This window comes from Zootoca vivipara, chromosome Z2 (genome assembly GCF_965207765.1).
Source record: "Zootoca vivipara chromosome Z2, rZooViv2.hap1.1, whole genome shotgun sequence".
NCBI lineage: Eukaryota > Metazoa > Chordata > Lepidosauria > Squamata > Lacertidae > Zootoca > Zootoca vivipara.
The window spans coordinates 47,485,534-47,504,454 of NC_142585.1; the positions used below are offsets into that span (position 1 = coordinate 47,485,534).

At 47.8% G+C, this 18,921-nt stretch overlaps 1 protein-coding gene across 4 annotated transcripts in view; it reads right to left on the reverse strand.

Moving 5' to 3' along the window:
- Positions 1 to 852: 852 nt before the first annotated feature.
- Positions 853 to 18,921, reverse strand: part of FPGS (folylpolyglutamate synthase) — a 68,332-nt gene continuing 50,263 nt past the window's right edge. For all 4 annotated transcript variants that reach the window (XM_035102288.3, XM_035102289.3, XM_088665087.1 and 1 more), the window contains 9 exons: positions 18,230 to 18,291; positions 17,182 to 17,284; positions 16,126 to 16,203; positions 15,397 to 15,544; positions 12,355 to 12,456; positions 8,674 to 8,824; positions 8,380 to 8,455; positions 6,841 to 6,907; positions 853 to 4,236 (listed from right to left, as the gene is read on the reverse strand). In XM_035102288.3, coding sequence (XP_034958179.1) covers positions 3,800 to 4,236; positions 6,841 to 6,907; positions 8,380 to 8,455; positions 8,674 to 8,824; positions 12,355 to 12,456; positions 15,397 to 15,544; positions 16,126 to 16,203; positions 17,182 to 17,284; positions 18,230 to 18,291 — 1,224 coding nt within the window. In that variant the 3' untranslated portion in view covers positions 853 to 3,799. The remainder of the gene's footprint in view (positions 4,237 to 6,840; positions 6,908 to 8,379; positions 8,456 to 8,673; positions 8,825 to 12,354; positions 12,457 to 15,396; positions 15,545 to 16,125; positions 16,204 to 17,181; positions 17,285 to 18,229; positions 18,292 to 18,921) is intronic.

The window sequence follows — 18,921 nt, forward strand, 5'->3', positions numbered from 1 at the left end:
TGGCCAGGTGTCCTCTCCCACAGCCTGCTGGGTTCAAGAGTGTATCTGAAGACGGGTGGCCAGGGCAGAATAGGGATCCTGTTGGTGTAGCACCCACCCCACTGCTAAAGTTTCCTTTCCTGAGCTAGCCAGGGTGGCCTGGGAGTTGGTGCTGGAATCCCCCTGGCTTGTTGTGCATTCAATATGAGGCTCCCCTGTCAGGATTGGCTCAGGACTTCATGTCTGCCATGACAACCATGGTTCTAGTTACAGGTAGGTAGCCGTGTTGGTCTGAGTCGAAGCAAAATAAAAAAAATTCCTTCAGTAGCACCTTAAAGACCAACTAAGTTTTTATTTTGGTATGAGCTTTCGTGTGCATGCACACTTTGTCAAACTTAGTTGGTCTTTAAGGTGCTACTGAAGGAATTTTTTAATGACAACCATGGGTCTGCCCCAAGTCATTTCTGGCCCTGCTCATGGTGCAGGCCACACTCTGGACACGCGGTTCCTGCACTGGGTTGGATGATGGTGCCCTGATGAGCGGAGGAACCTCTCTTTGAGAGCCAGTGTGGTGTAGTGGTTAAGAGCGGTAGACTCGTAATCTGGGGAGCCGGGTTCGTGTCTCCGCTCCTCCACATGCAGCTGCTGGGTGACCTTGGGCTAGTCACACTTCTCTGAAGTCTCTCAGCCCCACTCACCTCACAGTGTTTGTTGTGGGGGAGGAAGGGAAAGGAGAATGTTAGCCGCTTTGAGACTCCCTAGGGTAGTGATAAAGTGGGATATCAAATCCAAATCCAAACTCTTCTTTAGTTCCGTTGTCCTGTCAGATCACACGGTACTCCAGGGGCAGAGAAACAGACACAAACAGCAGACTTCTAGTATGTCAGTTCTTTATTGAAAGCACCTGTTCCTGACTCAACATGTCTGGCAAAAACAACATTTTTTATTAATCCAAGACAGACAGACACAGAAAGTCAGTTTTTTGTTTTTATAAAGGAACAAACAAGTCAAGAAACATGAAAAACAGTTACAAGATTTAAAATGCAATCAGGAAAAAATAATCCAGTTTTAAGATAAAAGTGTTTCTTAAGAACTATCCATTTAAGTTTCCTTCCCCTTTAGGTGGGGTTGGGGAAGAGGGATGGAAAGCTCTCTTTATTTGTATTGGGAAGCAGTACCATTACTCAAAAAGCAGGTGGTCACTACCTGTAATGTGCTCTATGAAGGTCGAGAGATTACTGGACCACCACCTTCAGCAAGAATTCAGAACAAGGTTGAATTTTGGTTAGAACTAGTTTAGGTCTTCCTAGAACGCACACAGCTAAAAGGAGGGAAGAGACTTGCTTGGTCGTAAACTAACAAAGGATGTGGGCAGTGAGCAGATCACACTGCTCAAGACAAATGCCCAAAACCTGCTGCTCATGGCACTGGTCCCATTGTATTGGCTCAGTGGATCCCGGACAACAAGAACCACAAGGGGGAAATGCTCTAAGAACTCTGAAGTACAGTACCATGGACAAAAGCAGCATAAATCAATCTCATACCCAACTCCTGCAACTCTTAGCAGGTGATGCTTTCTGCTGCATATTTGGCTCCACGAGAGCAGGGGTGGGGGGGGGCAGAGAGGCAAGGCATGAATGTTAACATCAAAAGGTGGGGGTGTTCTCCGGAAGGATCCGCTAGCATCCCAGGGGGTGAGGTTTACTAATTTCTCAGATAGTTAGGCCCATTAATTTCAACAAGTCTACTTTAAGTAGGACTAATGTTGAATATAATTCATTTGTTTCGTATCACAAGCAGAGTAAACCATTCTGGAAGAGCCCCCACTGGCACCCTGAGAAGTCTGTTGTGTCCCCCCCCCCTTCTGCTTTTGCTACCACCCCAAGAGTTACCCATATTTATTCTCACCCTGCAGGCAGATGTCAGAATCAGATTCCAAACAGATGTGCATATCCATCCAGCAAGGGATGGGACCTGCAGCCAGATCATAAGACCCAGGAATGCAGGAGGGGCTTGACTGAAAGGCCTCCATCAAAAGAATTCCCATGCAAGGAAAGCTAAGACACCAGGGAGAAGGTGGCAAACTTCTCTCTGGCAAGGAGATACTTAGCAACAAGCAGGTCACTGAATATTCAAGGGTGGTACAACCCGAAGAAGATAGGTTCCAAATATGAATCAAATATTAATTTTTTAAAAGTCAAAGTCTGCATGAAGCAATGACCCCCTCCCTGAAACCCCTTTGCACACAATGGATTCCAGCACCCCTCCCCCCCCCCAAAAAAAATCTGGGCCCTTCCTTTTTTGTTCACTGTGTGCAATTTGATGGCAGAGGGAAAGTGGTCCTCCATATGTTGCTAGACTACAAATGCAAGAGTCCTAGACCCACTGGGCATGCAGGGTGGAGCTGATGAAGGCTGGGACTCCAACCAGCACCAGGAGAGCCAAAAGGCCCCCCACCCTGCTCCCTTTCCAGTGCAGTCAGAGAAAGCACAAAGACTGTAGCTGTGCCTCTGAAACCAAGCAACAGTAAATGGCTTGCAGCGTTCACAGCATAAAATCTCTCATTTCAAACACTTGGCCTTGCTTTCCAATAGGTGTATTTTAAAAAGATGATGGAAAAAAAGGTTGCTCCCTCAAGTCATCGGGCAGTTATAGTTATTACTCTGCACTTTAAGAGTGGACAGCACACACAGGGGAGCACAGTGGTTGCGCTCTTCTCATTCCACCCCAAAGAGACAGGCACTTGCCTCTCCAGCACACCTTCTGGGAAGCCAACTCTGGCCATCTCATGATCCCCAGCCCCTTAACTGCCAACACCAACTGCATGGGTCAGGGTAGGCTCCCATATGGACCATGATTTGTGTGTGTGTGTGTGTGTGTGTGTGTATGTGTGTGTGTAGATGCACCTACGTCTACACAAGTCAACCACTTGGGCCTCATAGCCTGCTCTCCGGTGGACACTGAATGGCTTTCTCAGAAGCCAATGGCAAGCAGCAAGGTCAGGACTTCCTCGCTCAAGAGGAATTGTTTAAAACAAAACAAAAAATCAACAGAGTGTTTTAAAACCGTACCAAAATGCTGAGGAACATTTTCTTTTTAAATGCCTTCAGGGAGCAAGTCCCTGAAGGTATCAACCCACTACTCCAGAAGGAGAGTTGATGAGGTGGTGGTGGTGAAGGAAAGGGGCTAGCAGTAAGATTCTTTTCTAAAGGCACATTGCAAGAGTCATCAGTCGAAGGCTGCCAGCCATGCATTTGACTTGGTGAGACCAGTAGAGGTGACAACAAGGAGTCAGCAAAGGAGCGAGAACTCACACTGTGTGCTTGGCCCAGGGTGGTGGCCGGGGGCAGGTAGGTGAGCTCTGTTTTGCAGAGCATGGGGGCTTCTTCTTCTGCAGCACCCACACACAAAGAAGCAAGCAGGGGGTGAGGGAAGAGAGGAAAATTTCCAAATTGGGGAGAAGGCAGGGGAATCTCTTTCTCTGGGTGGTGGGCTGGTGGCCATTTCCCCCACCTGTAGAACTTCAGTGCCTGGGTGGGGTGGGGGAAGGGGAGAATTCTGGCATCAAGAACGTTGCTGGAGGCGTCATCTTCTTTGCACAGCCTGTCTGACCAGGAGGATTCCATATTGTTCAGGGGCCAAGCCATGTTCCTCAGGGAAAGAATTTTAAGGAAGAATTAGAGGTTCCATGGACTCAGGAGGCAGCCCAACGCCTGAACGCTGCAGTGAAACCAGTGTGAAGGTGCAGCCCAGCTTCCCAATGACATTTCAAGTAGGCAGCAAACACAGGCCTCAAGAGGGGGGTGTCCAACAGTACCCTCTACTCCGAAAGAGACGGGTTGAGCAGCTTTAAGACACCACCCACCAGGTGCAAACTCCCCGTCACCAGGACCTGGATGGTGGCCGCTTCCTTGAGCAAGACAGCCCCGCTGCTGGCTGCTGGGTGAGGGTGGAGCCCTCGGGATGCCGGGGGCTGGAAGTGCGGGTCCCTGCCTTGGGTGATCCACTGCAAGGCCTTGGAGATGCAAGGGAAGACCAAGGAGTTGCTGTTGAGTGGGCGTGCCGAGGGTGGCAAGAAGAGCGGGGGGCCGTGCAGGGGGGCCTGCTTCAGCCACCCAGCCACCCCTTCCACTTCTGTTGAGGCAGACAGCCAAGGGTCCGGGCCCACTTTTGCCTCCATCAGGCGGTTCCAGTGGGTCTGGTTTTGCAGGCAACGGGTCAGGACATTCTCCAGGGTGACATTGAAGTTCTGCTGATCTGTAAGGCCAAACACAACAACCATTTTTAAAAAAACAGAAAGAAGACGAGGTGGAGTCCCAGGGATGCCAGGGCCACCCACCCACCCACCCACCCAGCCCCACACCAATGCAGCTTCAGGACAGCCTCCCTTGGATGGTTGGCCAAAGTAGTGTAGTGGTTAGAGTGTTGGACCAGGACCTGGGAGAGACGAGGGTTTACATCCCCACTAGGCCGTGAAGCTCACCGGATGCAACCTTGGGGGGCAGCCACTGCCACTCAGCCTCACCTACCTCGCAGGGCTGTTGTTCAGTTTGAAATGAGGAAGGGGGTGACCATGCAGGCCACCTTGGGCTGCTTGGAGAAAAAAGTGGGGTGCAATAAATAACTAAACCTTCCCCACATGGGCCAGCACTGACTCGTGGGCGGAACCACTCGCCTGTCAATCACCTGACTTAGCAATGGGACCTGGCGACCTTTCACCTGCACAGGGCTCTTCAAGCACCAGTGGTCAGCAGTGCCTGCTTCCGGTAGGGAACTACACCTCCACCTGTTCCTGAACTGGACGTCCTATGATGTGAGGATTTTTGACAGATGGGCACGGCTTGGGTGAAATAGCCTTGGAAAGGCCAAACAAGGAGGCATGGTGGGCTTCATTGGCCCAGGAGATCCCCACCCACCCCCAACAGAAACTGAGGTGAGCTCTTATTTATGGGGAAGGGCCATAGCTCAGTGGTAGAGCATCTGCACTGCATGTCACAAGGTCTCAAGTTCAACCGACCCTGGCATGGAAAGTGTCTCTGTCCAAGACCCTGGAGAGCTGCTGCCAGACAGACTAGACAATGCTGGGCTAGACAGACAAATGGCTAGGTCCAAAGACTCATGTGTGTGTGTGTGTGTGTGTGTGTGTGTGTGTGTGTGTGTGTTTAGGGCAGCACAGATGGCCCCCCACCTAAATTTTATCCTCTCAGCAGCCAGCAAGTTAGGCTCAAAGATAAAGGTAAAGGGACCCCTGACCATTAGGTCCAGTCGTGACCGACTCTGGGGTTGCGCGCTCATCTCGCATTATTGGCCGAGGGAGCCGGCGTACAGCTTCCAGGTCATGTGGCCAGCATGACAAAGCCGCTTCTGGCGAACCAGAGCAGCACACGGAAATTCCGTTTACCTTCCCGCCGGAGAGGTTCCTATTTATCTACTTGCATTTTGACATGCTTTCGAACTGCTAGGTTGGCAGGAGCTGGGACCAAGCAACGGGAGCTCACCCCTCACAGGGATTTGAACCGCCGACCTTCTGATCAGCAAGCCCTAGGCTCAGTGGTTTAACCACAGCGCCACCTGGGTCCCTAGGCTCAAAGATAGCAACGGCCTAAAGAGCTGAGTAGGCTTTCGAACCCAGGTCTCAAAGCCGTTGTTCCGCCCGGACACTGAGGTCCAAGCAGAGGGCCTTCTCAGTAGTGGCACCCGCCCTGTGGAACGCCCTCCCACCAGATGTCAAAGCGAAAAACAACTACCAGACTTTTAGAAGACATCTGAAGGCAGCCCTGATTAGGGAAGCTTTTAATGTTAATAAATTATTGTATTTTAATATTCTGTTGGAAGCCGCCCAGGGTGGCTGCCTGGGGAAACCCAGCCAGATGGGCAGGGTATAAATTATTATTATTATTATTATTATTAGGCATTTTTAGCCACTACAGCACACTCTGCACGGGCAAAGGTACAGCGCTCCACAAGTTTCTCTGTGGCACCTGGAAACCTTTCAGTGCAGCCCCATCTTTTACCTGCCCCACACCTGGATATCACATGTGTCTAAGGCAGGTGGGTGTGGCCTGGCTGGCGAAATGCGGAGGCCTGAGGGACGGTATTTGGCCTCCAGGCCGAAGGTCCACCACTGCCCTGTGGATCAGTAAGAATAGGGCCCACTGCTTAGCTAGCATTAGCCACGCAAGGGAACCTTATTTCTCTCTCAGGCAGGTCACTTTTCCCATCCTAGATTTCCTAGACTGATTATATTTCTATGCCGTTTTTCATTCCAAAGAATCTCAAAGTGCCTTACAAACAATAAATAATAATAGCAACATGCTAGAACATAATAGAACATCACAAACACAGCGTAAATCATATACCCTAATAAACAAGCCACCGGTGAAACAATTACAACCTATAAAACACTGTTAACAAAGCAACAACTAAAAAATAAGTAAATTAAAGCCAAAGTCATATTGTATGATTCCCAAATCAATACAGCATTTATAATCTATAAAACCCTGCACGCTTAAGCTAATGAAAACCAATGAGGGGCACCTGCTGTTATTTAAACAGGAGTGGGAGAGAGATTATAATTATAGCCAGAATTCAGAGCTAAGAAGGTCTACCTTTGGCCCTCCAGCTGTTGCTGGAGTACCGTACAACTCTCATTCATCAGCTCCTAGCAAGCACAGCCAATGGCCAGGGATGATAGGAGCTGCAGCTCAACATCTAGAATCACAGAGGTGGAAGGGACCCAAGGGTCATCTAGTCCAACCCCCTGCAATGCAAGGGCCAACGGTCCCCACAACTGATCTAGCCCAACTCCACGTGGCCATATTTCATTGGCAATTTACCAATCCTGTCTGCCCTGTGACCCACCTGCATTTCCTGCGGTGGAAACTTCAGTGAAATTGGGGCAGAAAACGGCATAGTCGAACTGGCAAGGCTGAAAATGTAAGAGGAATAAAGATTATAAAAGCAAGTCACCACACTGCAGGGGAGAAAGCAACAGTTGAGTCTGGCTTGGACTGCACTACTTCAGGCAGCATGTCTTATGTCCCAGTGTACCACCCCAGTATATACAAAGCAGGGATAGGGAAACTGTGGCCCTCCAGGTGTTGCTGAATGCCATCCCCCCATCAGCTCCTGCTAGCATGCCCAATGGTCAGAGATGGTGCAAGCTGCATTCCAACAACATCTGGAGGGCTACCGGTTCCCCCACCCCCAATAAACCTCTACATATGGAAACACAGCATGTCAGGAATAAAGTATTCTTACTTAGTTATTAAATTTATTACTGTAGTCACCTTTTTTTTTTTGCCGCAGCAAATCAAAGTGATTTACCCTATTTTAAGCAAAAACCCAAACCCAAGTACATTAAAACCAGCATTAAAAAAAAATCCTTAAAAGATCCCACCCGTGCAAAAAAAGCCATAGATAGTTAAAAGCCAAAGGCCTGATGAAAGATGTACAGTATGTTTTTGCCAACGGCACCAGGCAAGCCTCTGTAGGAGAACATTCCATAAGTGGGGAGCCACCACTGAAAAGGCTTGTTTTCATGTTGCCAACCTCCAAGCAACCTCCAGGGGGCACATATGAGGAGAGGTGGTCCTTGAGGCATCGAGGTCCTGAGCCGCATAAAACTTTATAGATTAAGAACCAGCACTTTTGAACTGGGCCTGGAAACTATTCAAGAGCCAGTGCAGTTTAGCCAGGATCCGTGTTATGTGCTCAGACCGTCTTGTCCCAAGTGAGCAACCTGGTTGCTGAACCCTGCACCAGCTGAAGGGCAGGGTGTGAATGTAAGAGTGTAAATAATGATAGAAGCATCTCAGCTGAAACACTCAGAAGCCAGTTATAATGGCAACCCAGCCCTATGACCCTCAGGAGGAAGTTCCACACATGACGGGGACACCTCTTATAAGGCCCCGCCTCTAGTGCAGCTTTCACCAGCCTTGATTTACAACTCCTATCAGCCAGCCCCAAAACATCTCAAGGGCACCAGCCTGGCAAAGGCTGCACTGGCATTTTCAAATCAAACTGACTGGCCAGAAAGCAGAGCCTCTAAAGGGGTAGGTCGGGTTGGGGGAACCCCATTTGTGGAATGTTTTCCTCAAGGAGTCGTGGCTGGGAAGCATATACTGTATAATTTCCCAGGTCATTCAAAGTGTCCGCAGAGGTCTTATATTTAATCTGCAGATAACCTCATGCATTTCATTTCCCTCTGCTGCTTTAATAGGTGCTGGTGATTTTTATTTCTAAATTCTATTCCAAATCATTTAATATTACTATACTTGTAATGGTTGGATACCAGTAGTTGTCCTGGAAGCCGTGTTAAAGCAGCGTAAGGTACTTCCCCCTTCCCTTTTTTTTTTAAAGAGAGAGAAAAGGAAAAAACAGCAAACAAGACAAACTCACCAGCAGCAGCTTAAGTAGAGCAGCAGTATCGCGATCGCCTGTCACGTTGAAGAGGAGCACCCGGACTTCAGAGCCGCTGCAAAGGCAAGGAAAGAGTCAGGTCTCATTATCTATTCACACACACCCACACCCAGCTCAGTGGAAGACAGACACGCACGACCAGAAGATCTCACAAGGTATGGGGACGGCCACCAACTTGTTTAAAAGAGGATCAGACAAATTTATTCAGGATAAGGCTATTCTAAGCAGTTGAGGCTCAGAATGGAAAAAGACCCCAGCCAAACCCTCACTTACTCTGCAGGCTTCTCCTCATTCAAGGCAGCTTTGCGAAACCAGCGGACACAGGCCTGTATACTGCTGGTGGTGTGGGCCCCATCGATGTACCACGTCACTGGGCCGTGGTGTAGCACCTGGTTTCGACCAAGCCACACGGCTGCCTCTAGCCCTGGGGAGCAAAACAGACGGAGGTGGTGGCTAAGCAGAAACAGCACCCTGCCCAAAAAGACCGACACAGGCCTTTATTTTTTTATCTACTGCAACTTTCACATCTCCCCCGTTTCCTCCGAGGAAAGGAGAACACGGTGAGACAGAAAGGTAAATAAATGAACCCAGCCTTTCACTCCAGAGAGTACAACCAAAGCCATTTGCTACCAGTGCAATAACAAAACACTAAGCAGTAGTAATAAAAAAAATGTACAAATTACACATCCATAAAACATTAGGAAAATATTAACAATCACAGAAATCAGGGTGCTAAAAATCAGGGCATTATTAGTCTGGGAATGTACTAGTGAAGAGGTATGTTTTCAACAGAGGCTGGAAGAACCGAAAAGTTTGTGCCGCATGAGCTCCTGAGAGGAAGTTGATCCATAGCAAAGGTGAGGAGTCTCTGCCTCCTCAGCCTAGTCTGGTCCATTTCAGCTGAGCCACGGCCAATTCCCCTATATTTGACATCGTGTGTGGCACGTAAAAAACCTGGTTCAGCTGAAAGGAGTTTTGCAGGAACTGCTAAGCAGGTGATCTGCAGTGCCCGCAAAGTCCCATTCAAAGTGCTCTGCAAGACAGTCATTTGTTCAATGAAATGGAAAGGAGATGTGTTACCAACGGTTCATGAGTGGCAGGGGAAATGAATAGAATATTTGAAGATGGCGAAACTGACTGCTATAATAAGAGAAGTACCCAGGCAGAAAATTATGGGAGAATGGAAATATGTACAAGATTACTTGGAGAAAGAAAATTTAGAAAATAATTTAGTGATGTGCTTAGAATAAAAAATCACAAGAGGAGAAATTAGCAGCATGTATTTAATAATGGTAAGATTCTTAAACAGGCATAGTAGGAGATACAGCAATGGAAAAAGATTATATATAGGGAAGCGTGTTGTAAATAATAGGAAGTGAAAACTTCTTTGATGTTTCTTTCTTTCTTTCTTTCTTTTTCCCCTTTTTGTCGTTTCTTAATTTTTTGCGCATATCTACCGTGTTTCTCATATTATAAGACACGTCTTATATTTATTTTTTCCTCAAAAAAACACACTATGGCTTATTTTCAAGGGATGTCTTATTTTTTTCCTCCTCCTCCTGCCGCGGCCAGCATTGCTGCTGCTCCTATCACTATGTCTTATTTTCGGGGTATGGCTTATATTCCTTGAATGCTTAAAAATCCTGCTATGGCTTATTTTATGGGGATGCCTTAAAATATGAGAAACAGGGTATCTTTGTATTTTTGGATTTATGTGTGAGTGGGTTTTTCTCTATATGTTTTTCCTTTTTTGTATTTTTTGATTTTGTATGTTTGATTTTGTATTTTTAAAATTATCTGAATAAAACTTTAAAAAAATTTTTTTTTTAAAGACAGTCATTTGTTCATTCATTTTATTTCTATACCACTTTTCCACACAAAAAAATCATGCTCAGCAGCCCACAACAAAGAAACAAACACTACAAAAAAACAATTTCATAACAACAAAGCAACATATACCAAAACAAAAACAAAAACATTTCAATACTATAAATACAACAAGATTTCTTAAAGAACAGTGCTTTGAAAATGGAACACAGCAAGACCTTCGGAGGCAAGGGGGAAGATCGTCTGGTGTCACTTGCCAGGCTTGGTTCATGAGGGCTGGTGGAGAGAACAACCCCGCTACCAGTTCCCTGGGCTAAGGGCCACCACAAAGTAGGCTCTTTTCCACAGCATCATAAGGTGAACTTCTGCAGACTATGCAGCTAACAGGGCCTTTTCTATTAGCAATTCATTCTTCTTGCACTCTACTAATTTCATGACAATCCAGCCGTTTGACAAGCTAAGAGAAGGCGCAGTTAGCAGCTAGTGGAGGTATAGGCAAACTCCAGCCCTCCAGATATTTGGGACTACAATTCCCATCATCCCTAGCTAACAGGACCAGTGGTCAGGGATGGTGGGAATTGTAGTCCCAAATATAGGAGTTTGCCTATGCCTGAGCTAGTGAGTCTTCAGAAGAAGCAGATCTGTGCTGCAAACGACCCCCTTCCAAGCCTGCCCGCTTGGCATGGAGAGAGAAGAAAAGTCAACTGGGCTGTAACCCAACTAAGTTATTCTCAGAGTAGACCCAATGAAATAAACGTTACCAAGTTAGTCATGCTTATCTGTTTCAATGGCTCCACTGTGAAGAGGACAACCCAACGCATGCAGAAAGTATTCTTAGAAGCTGGTCCATAGTGGTGGAACTGCCCTTTTCTTGGGAGACACACCAAGGCCCTAACCAGGACAACTTCTGGAAGCAGGCACAATGTTTCGTTGACTTTTGATGTTCCCATAATACAGCAAGTGAAATGGTGGATTTAATCACTGCCAGAGATTTTGATTTCAGCACGGGTCTGGCATCAGCACACAGTGCTCTGCGGCAGCTGACAGGGTCCCAGGTGCTGAATGGGAGCCTGGTGCTGATGCCTCCCCAGTGACATTTTTTTGGAGGGGGCCGTGTATGGGTCCAGTAGCTGTCGCCTTAATTTCCCACAAAGCTTAGGAGTATTGCTGCATGAGGATCGTTGTGGAGAGTTAAAACAGTGGTTCCTGGACCCAGTCGTTTGGGGACTGCCTCCTCGGTCAGCTGGACAAAAGCCACTAAAGTAGCAAAGGGTTCGCTAGAGGGAATTTTGCCCTGTACACCCTCATGCCTGTAGCCAGACCTATATTACTGTCACCATTCCTTGAGTGCAAAAGTCTGGATCACACATTGTAGAGTTTGCTTCTTACAAGCTCGGCAGGGGGTTGGACTGGATGGCCCTTGTGGTCTCTTCCAACTCTATGATTCTATGATTCTAAGTTTTCCTTCATAACAGTAGGACCAGAAAATGAGCTTTAAAAGTCAACCAGCCAGTCACACACAAAATGCAAAATCCTTTAAAACAGGTGTGTCTGTGTCTATAACCTGTGGTCCTCCAGATGTTGTTGAACTACAACGCCCATCATCCCTGAGCATTGGCCATGCTGGTTGGGTCTGATGAGAGTTGGGAATCCAACAACATCTGGAGGGGCTGCAAGCTAGCGACCATGGGAAACGCACGTACCCTGCACTCTTCTTCCTTTGTCTAATGTGGGAACGGACTGAACAGAAGCAGAACACACCAAGATAGGGATCGCTACCTCAAAAGCATACATTGTTGGTTTCCTCAAGTTCTGTGGGAAAGTAAGCCACAATAATTCTTGCTGCGACCTTGACTTCAGCAATTAAATATTACTGAATTCATTCTTTTCGTACCACGCCTTGCCTTCTGCATCCATTTGCGTGGGAGCAGCCTCCTTTGAGGTCCCTGACGGGAAAGCCAAGGAGGCTAGAACGTGTCCACACTGTTGTTTACTTTATGTGAAAGAGAAATGCTCGCACTGGGTCAAACCACCGCTTGCCAAAAGTCAAGGGCAACAGCAGTGTGTGGGAAAACAGCCAAGAGAAAGGCCTGTGACCCCTTTTTTTAGAGAGAGGGAGAAACTCACCTTGCAGCATGGCTGCTCCTGGCTTGAAGGCAGGGGCCAACGGTGGAGATCTCTTTGCCGGCAGCTCTGAGCTCAACCACGGGGCCTTCAGCTCACCAATATCTGTCCGGACACAGAAAAAGCCACCCCCTTCTCTGTTAGTTAACACTTAGCGTCTGCTGGAATCCTAATTTTTTAAAATTCATTTATTTATATCCCAAAGCCTTCAGCACAAACATGCTAAGGGGCACCTAATGAGAAAAACAAAAACAGCAATCAAAGGCAGCAGATGAGGCTATCACTAAATTAATAAAGGAGAGCTTATATCTTGATCCCCATTTAAGCCACTGTTAAAAAGATATTTTTAAAAATCAGCAAGGAGGAGGAGGTCTTTGAGAGGCACAAAACTCTACAAAAACTCCAGACTTTTGCACTGTACCTCTCTTTTAAATCAGAACCAGTGAAAGCAGTGAAGATGCTGTGTGAGTGTCTGGAGGCGGATAGATGGCAGCTAACAGATTGAGGTTGAAACCTGACAAAACAGAAGTACTGTTTCGGGGGAACAAGGGGTGGGTGGGTGTGGAGGACTCCCTGGTCCTGAATGGGGTAACTGTGGCTCTGAAAGACCAGGTGCACAGCCTGGGAGTCATTTTGGACTCACAGCTGTCCATGGAGGCGCAGGTCAATTCTGTGTCCAGGGCGGCTGTCTACCAGCTCCATCTGGTACGCAGGCTGAGACCCTACCTGCCTGCAGACTGTCTCGCCAGAGTGGTGCATGCTCTAGTTTTTAAGGTTTGACATTTTATTGTGCTTTTAATATTCTGTTGGGAGCCGCCCAGAGTGGGGTATAAATAATAAATTATTGTTATTATTATTAAACTTAGCCACTTTAAAGCGCTTGTGATTGAAACAGAAAAGGTAGGACCTAAATCTCTAAATTTAAAGGCATTACCTTTATAACAACCTTGCAAAGTGGACTGGTATCAGTTCGCCCTCTTCCCAACTATAGCCCCAAGGAAAGTTAGTTTCCTACACATCCAACTCCCCTCACATGTGGATGGTGCCAGTCCCAATAACCAACTTATGTAAAACCACGTGCTCTGGGGAGGCAGGCTAATGTAAATGCCATGTGTCTCTACTTGCTGGACCAAACTGGGCTTAAGGCCCTGACCCAACCCCTTCCACATGGCTTTTAAAAGACTGAATTCTAAAATATTGTTTCATACAGCCTGTTTTTTGTGCTGTACATGAATTGCCCTTTTTTTAAAAAAATAAAATCAAAATTAAAATACAACAATGTCAAGATAACGAGTCAATTTCACACATAACTGAGTGCGGACCATAGGGGGCTGCCTTATTCGAGTGAGACCGCTTGCCCATCCTGCCCAGTATGTAGTCAGCATTTACTGACAGTGGCTCTCAAGGGTTTCAAGCAGAGAATTATTTCCCGGCCTTACCTGGAGATGACAGAGATCGAGCCTGTGATCTTCTGCATGCCCAGACACTGAAGAACAGAAGCAGTGATGGGTGGTGTCTGTTAGAGTTGGTAGGGTGGAAGGCAGGGAGACAAACAGCAGGTGGTGCCACAGCCAATGGCAGCCACAGCCAACTAGTCTTAGTTTGTCCCCATTCTCCTCCTGCTCCATTCTACAAGGTGCAACACCGAGACTGAAGGGGAGGAGGCTTGCCGTCAGCACCAACCCCTGGCCTCAATGTGAGTAGGAAGGCAGGCAGATGGGTGCTGGCCGAGAGCAGGCTAAGGTTGTAGGGCATAGCCCTGCTTGCCCAGCCCCCAGTGACCAGAAGAGAAGCATACACTCTGGTGTCTAAGGACAGGTGAGGAGCCTAGTTGCTGGATCAGGCCACAGATCCATCTACTCCAGCACCCAGTTCTCACAGTGGCCAACCAGATGCTTCAATGCAGAGCTGGAACACAAAAGCGCTTTCTCCACTTGCAATTTCTGGTAACCCGGGGTCAGAGAGGCTACGTGCCCTTCGCTCCCAGGAAGAGTAAGACCAACCAATGGCCATCACTCCAAGAGGAGAGGCTGCAAGGAGCTCACTTGCCCCTTCCCTGTCTGGAAAAAAAACCTACTCAGCTCCAATTGCCCCAGGGACTGCAGGAGCAAGCCAGGGCAGTGTGTATGGAGGTCCTGGTCTACCCAGACGACAAGAACCCCCCTTGGCCTCACTGATATGGTCCAAAGGAAAGGAAAGCATATGGCCCCCACTTGGCTGCAGAGTGTTGCCAAAAGGATCCAACCATCTTATGGACTCCACTCTGGAATTGTGTAGAGTTTACTCCTTAGCCTTTTTTTCTCCTGAAGATATCCCGCAAGGCTGTGGGAGTTTTAGGGTCAGAGATTTCCTCCTCCTATATGGGCTACCTTCCCTCTCTACAGCATGTACAGAAGCTGCCTTCTTGACTGTTGGGCCTACCTATCCGCTCAATCTGCTAGAGCCTGTCTTCCCATGCAGGTGATAGACAAGTCCCTAACTCACTGAGGGCTTGAGACCCATCAGCTACCCTCACTGTAGGAGCAGGTCAAAGTAAAGGACACTCTGGCCCACTGACTAATGCAACAAGAGCCACCAACTGCTTTTACAAGCAAGAACAACACAACATGCTGGTTTCTACAAAGACTTAGCACAGGCTTCTCTATCTTTCATGCAGGCAAGCAAGAGGCATTATCAGAGTCCAAGAACACATACCAGCATGTCAAGAATAATCTTTCAAAGAGGCTGCAAGATAGGGCTTGCTAGACATGTAGCTGGGGATGGGATGTGGCCCAGAAAGAGTGCTGAGGGCCAGACAGAATGGCCTGGAGGGCCACATTTTGCACCCAGGCCTGTGGATCCCCACCCTTGCTTTGCTGCTATGTACAGAGTCAATTCAGACACGACAGTGGAGTTGTATACTTTTCCAACACTGTAGCATGACCTATTCTCATGGCTACTGCCTCATATACCTGAGCGTTCCAGTTATGGATTGGAAGCTTTTTGTAGGGGCACAGCCCCTCCCTGTCCCACCCCCAAAAGTGAAAAATGACTCTTTCCACTCACCCAGATACCCCTGCTGTCCAAGCCACGTGCGAGAGAGCTGGAGGGCCAAGGCAGCGTTGGAGCGCTGGTGGTCGCCCGCCAATCCCAGTCGAAGAGGCTTCCCATCCTCTTCGAAGGCATCCAGGTCAGGGCACAGGTAGAGCTGGCACTGCAGAAGACAAAAGCCTCCACCCTCTGGTTATCCACTCCACGCTAGCAGTCCCAACCAGTCACGTAGGAAACTGGGCTGCCCACGTAGATAACACCCAACATGAACCAGTGGTTTTTAACCCTAACTTCACTTTGCCCCTGCCGCAAACATGCACTGCCCCATTGCTGAACTGTTGTTGTCATTAAGCTTCTAGATGTTCACCTGAAATCTACCTATCCTCCCCTGGGTGAAACCAGAGACAAGATCTTTCCCTATTCATGCACAGCTGCCTTCACTAACCTGGTGCCCTTCAGATGTTTTGGGCTAAAGCTGGCTGGGGCTGGTGTGTGTTGTGGTCCAAAACATCTGGAGGACACCAGGGCTGGTGAAGGCGGCAGCTGCACAGGAAGAGGGCTCACCTCCATGTCTACCTCAGTTTTCTCTTCTCCAAGCTAAAAGTATCCACTCCCTTGGGCATTTCTTCATGGAACCAGGTTCCCATACCCACCCCCCACCCCACTCTTTTCACACACCAGCAGGGACTCATGTTCTAAGAAGGAGGCGAAGGACATAGGGGTGTGTTTTGTGGAACTTCTTACCGAGCTCTTCTCAGCTCTCTCTCTCAGGACATCTAAGGGCCGCTCTGGCTGAGGAACAGTGAATGCCGGCACTCCAGGCTGAAAAGCAAGCCGAGAAAGAATAAAGCAGCAGCCTCAGAGCACTAGAAAAAGGGACATACACGCAGTTTCTGGTCCTAAATGCAGCCTGGCCATATTCCACCAAGCCGCACAGTGCGCCAAAGCTGAGCAGGAGGTGCCAACATACATTCTGTGTGGGCTGCTGGGGTGTGTGGGAAGCCAGGTTCTGTTACATCAGGGATGGGAAACATTTTTCAGCTCAAGGGCCACCTTTCCTTCTGGACAACCATCCCGAGGGCCACATGCCAGGGGTGTAAAACAGGCTAGCTTCTGCACACACTTGCAGAGCCCTCTCTATCCCCCCTCTATCCACAGAAGCAAGAGGAATTATGAGAGTTTAGGGAGATATTCCAGCCAGGGAAAAATACTCTGTGGGCAAAGCAGGCCCAATGGGGGTGAGTGGCCAGGGAAGCATTCAAAGGTTCAGACTCAAGAGGTGTGAAGGTGGCCTAAACAACTGCACAGTTCAAAAGTGAAACATCAATTTATGTGTGTGGATAGATAGATAGATAGATAGATGATAGATAGATAGATAGATAGATAGATGATAGATATGTAGGTAGATGATATGGTGATAGACAGACAATAGATAGATAACCTCACAATGCAGCATAAGTACAATTTATATAGTTCAAAAAAGTATTAAAGTACAAAATCTGCATTAATCCAAATTACAAAAAACCTTTCACACTACACAAAATGAACATAAACAAACAACCCCACATATACAACCACTCTCCTTACAATCACTCCATCCCTCCATCCACTCAATTCTCATTCCAATAAAACACTCCAACATTGTAACAAGGAATAGCTAACCAATAAACTTGTACAGAAAAATAGGTCAACTAAATAAAAACAACCCAACAGCAGCAGACCCCTCCCCATCCATTTCCTGCCCCCCATGTTTCACCTGAGGTAATAAAGACCTCTCACCCAAGGACATTAAGACCTTACCTTGAAGATGCCTCCCTTCTGCCAGGCAATCTTCTCAATGGTGTCACCCAATATGCTGGTGTGGTCGATACCCAGAGAAGAAACCCCACACACAACTGGTTTCCTACAAGGAAGAGAAGGTGTGAGGAAGGCAGCCCTTCTCCCCTGGGCTTGGGGACTCTACTGTATCCAAACCACAGTGAATGGCAATGGGGTCCAAGCGCATGCGCACGCACACACCTCTTTCAAGCAAATGCAGAGGTCAGGGCCCCACCTCCCCTTTACTCGACATGCCTCGCTGAGGCAGCTTGCGCAATGGCAGACCCGTACGATGAGAATAGGGCTGCTGCAAGCTAGCCTACAATTCCTCCAAGTGGCGCTATTGTGCTATATGGGGCAGGTGACCCGGCTCCAGAACTGCCTGCATTTCTCCTACCTGCACCAGCAAGCGTGGGACTGACTGTCCAATTTGGTTCCTCCCTTCCCAAAACTGCCAGCATCAGCAGTCATTCTCCATCTTAAGTTACATCATCTTGTCACATTCTGGTGCCTGAACTTGCCTGTCTTTCTCTTCCTTCACATTTGTTTTGCCTTTTGTACCATGTCCCTTAAGACTGTAAGCAATTATATATAATAACAACAACTACATGCCGATACGCTGAAAGCCAGTTTGATGCAGTGGGCAAAAGACTGAGAGATCTGGGACCATATCTCTACTCAATCATAAGCCTCAGTTGGGTGGACCTGAGCCAGGAACGGTCTCTCTGCCTAACCTACCTCACCGGGTTGTTGTAAGGATATAATGTGGAGTGGGAGGCCCATGTGCATTCATCATTATCCCCTTGGAGAAAAGGTGCGGAAGGAAATAGATAATGATGATGATGATGATGATGATGATGATGATGATGAAATGGGGCACACACACCAGTGGGAAACTGCTTGGTGAACTGTGCCCACTCATTAGGGAAGCAAGAAACTGCTTGATGTTCTTTTTTATGAGATGGCATTCCAAGTATTTCCCACCAAGAAGATGACGGCCATTCGACTCACGCACACACACATGCCCTACCTGATAATATTGGTACAGTCATATGCACCACCGATACCAACTTCCATGACGGCTAGGTCTACCTGGGAGGAATAAAGGTGCGTATCAGCAAAGTCCGTACACAGAGCATATACACAGAGCAGGCACACTCCAGGGGAAGTTGGACTACAACTTCCATTGTCTCTGACCCCTGGGTGATGCTGGCTGGAGCTGATGGCGGTTCAAGAGATATGGAAACCCTCCAAGCTGGGGGGAGGTTGGCCTTAAAGGCACCCTCCGGGACTAACGAGAGTCGGTCTCCAGCAACTTCTGGAGGGTGCCATATTGGTTACCATAAAGTGCAGCATGGAATCTCTAGGGGCAGGGCATCCTTTATCCCTCTCTCACTCTGAAACACTATAAGGAGGATGGCCACATATCCTTCTCTACAGTCCTCTATTTGAAAGTGTCATTTGTTGGAGGGTTGTCCAGTCAAATCTAATAGCAAAGGTAGAGCAGGTTGGGCCCTTGAAGTTGTTCATCTATAGTTAGCACCTGGACAGCAGACTAAGCAACTAATCACACATCCACAGCCTTCCACACTAAGGTGAGTTTTCCAATGAAATTATAGCCATTATCTCTAAAAGTGCACTGACTCATATAATATTTGCATGTGCTAATATGTATGCATCTGTGCCCTCTTTTGTGGTGACAAAAGAGAAAAACAAGGCTCC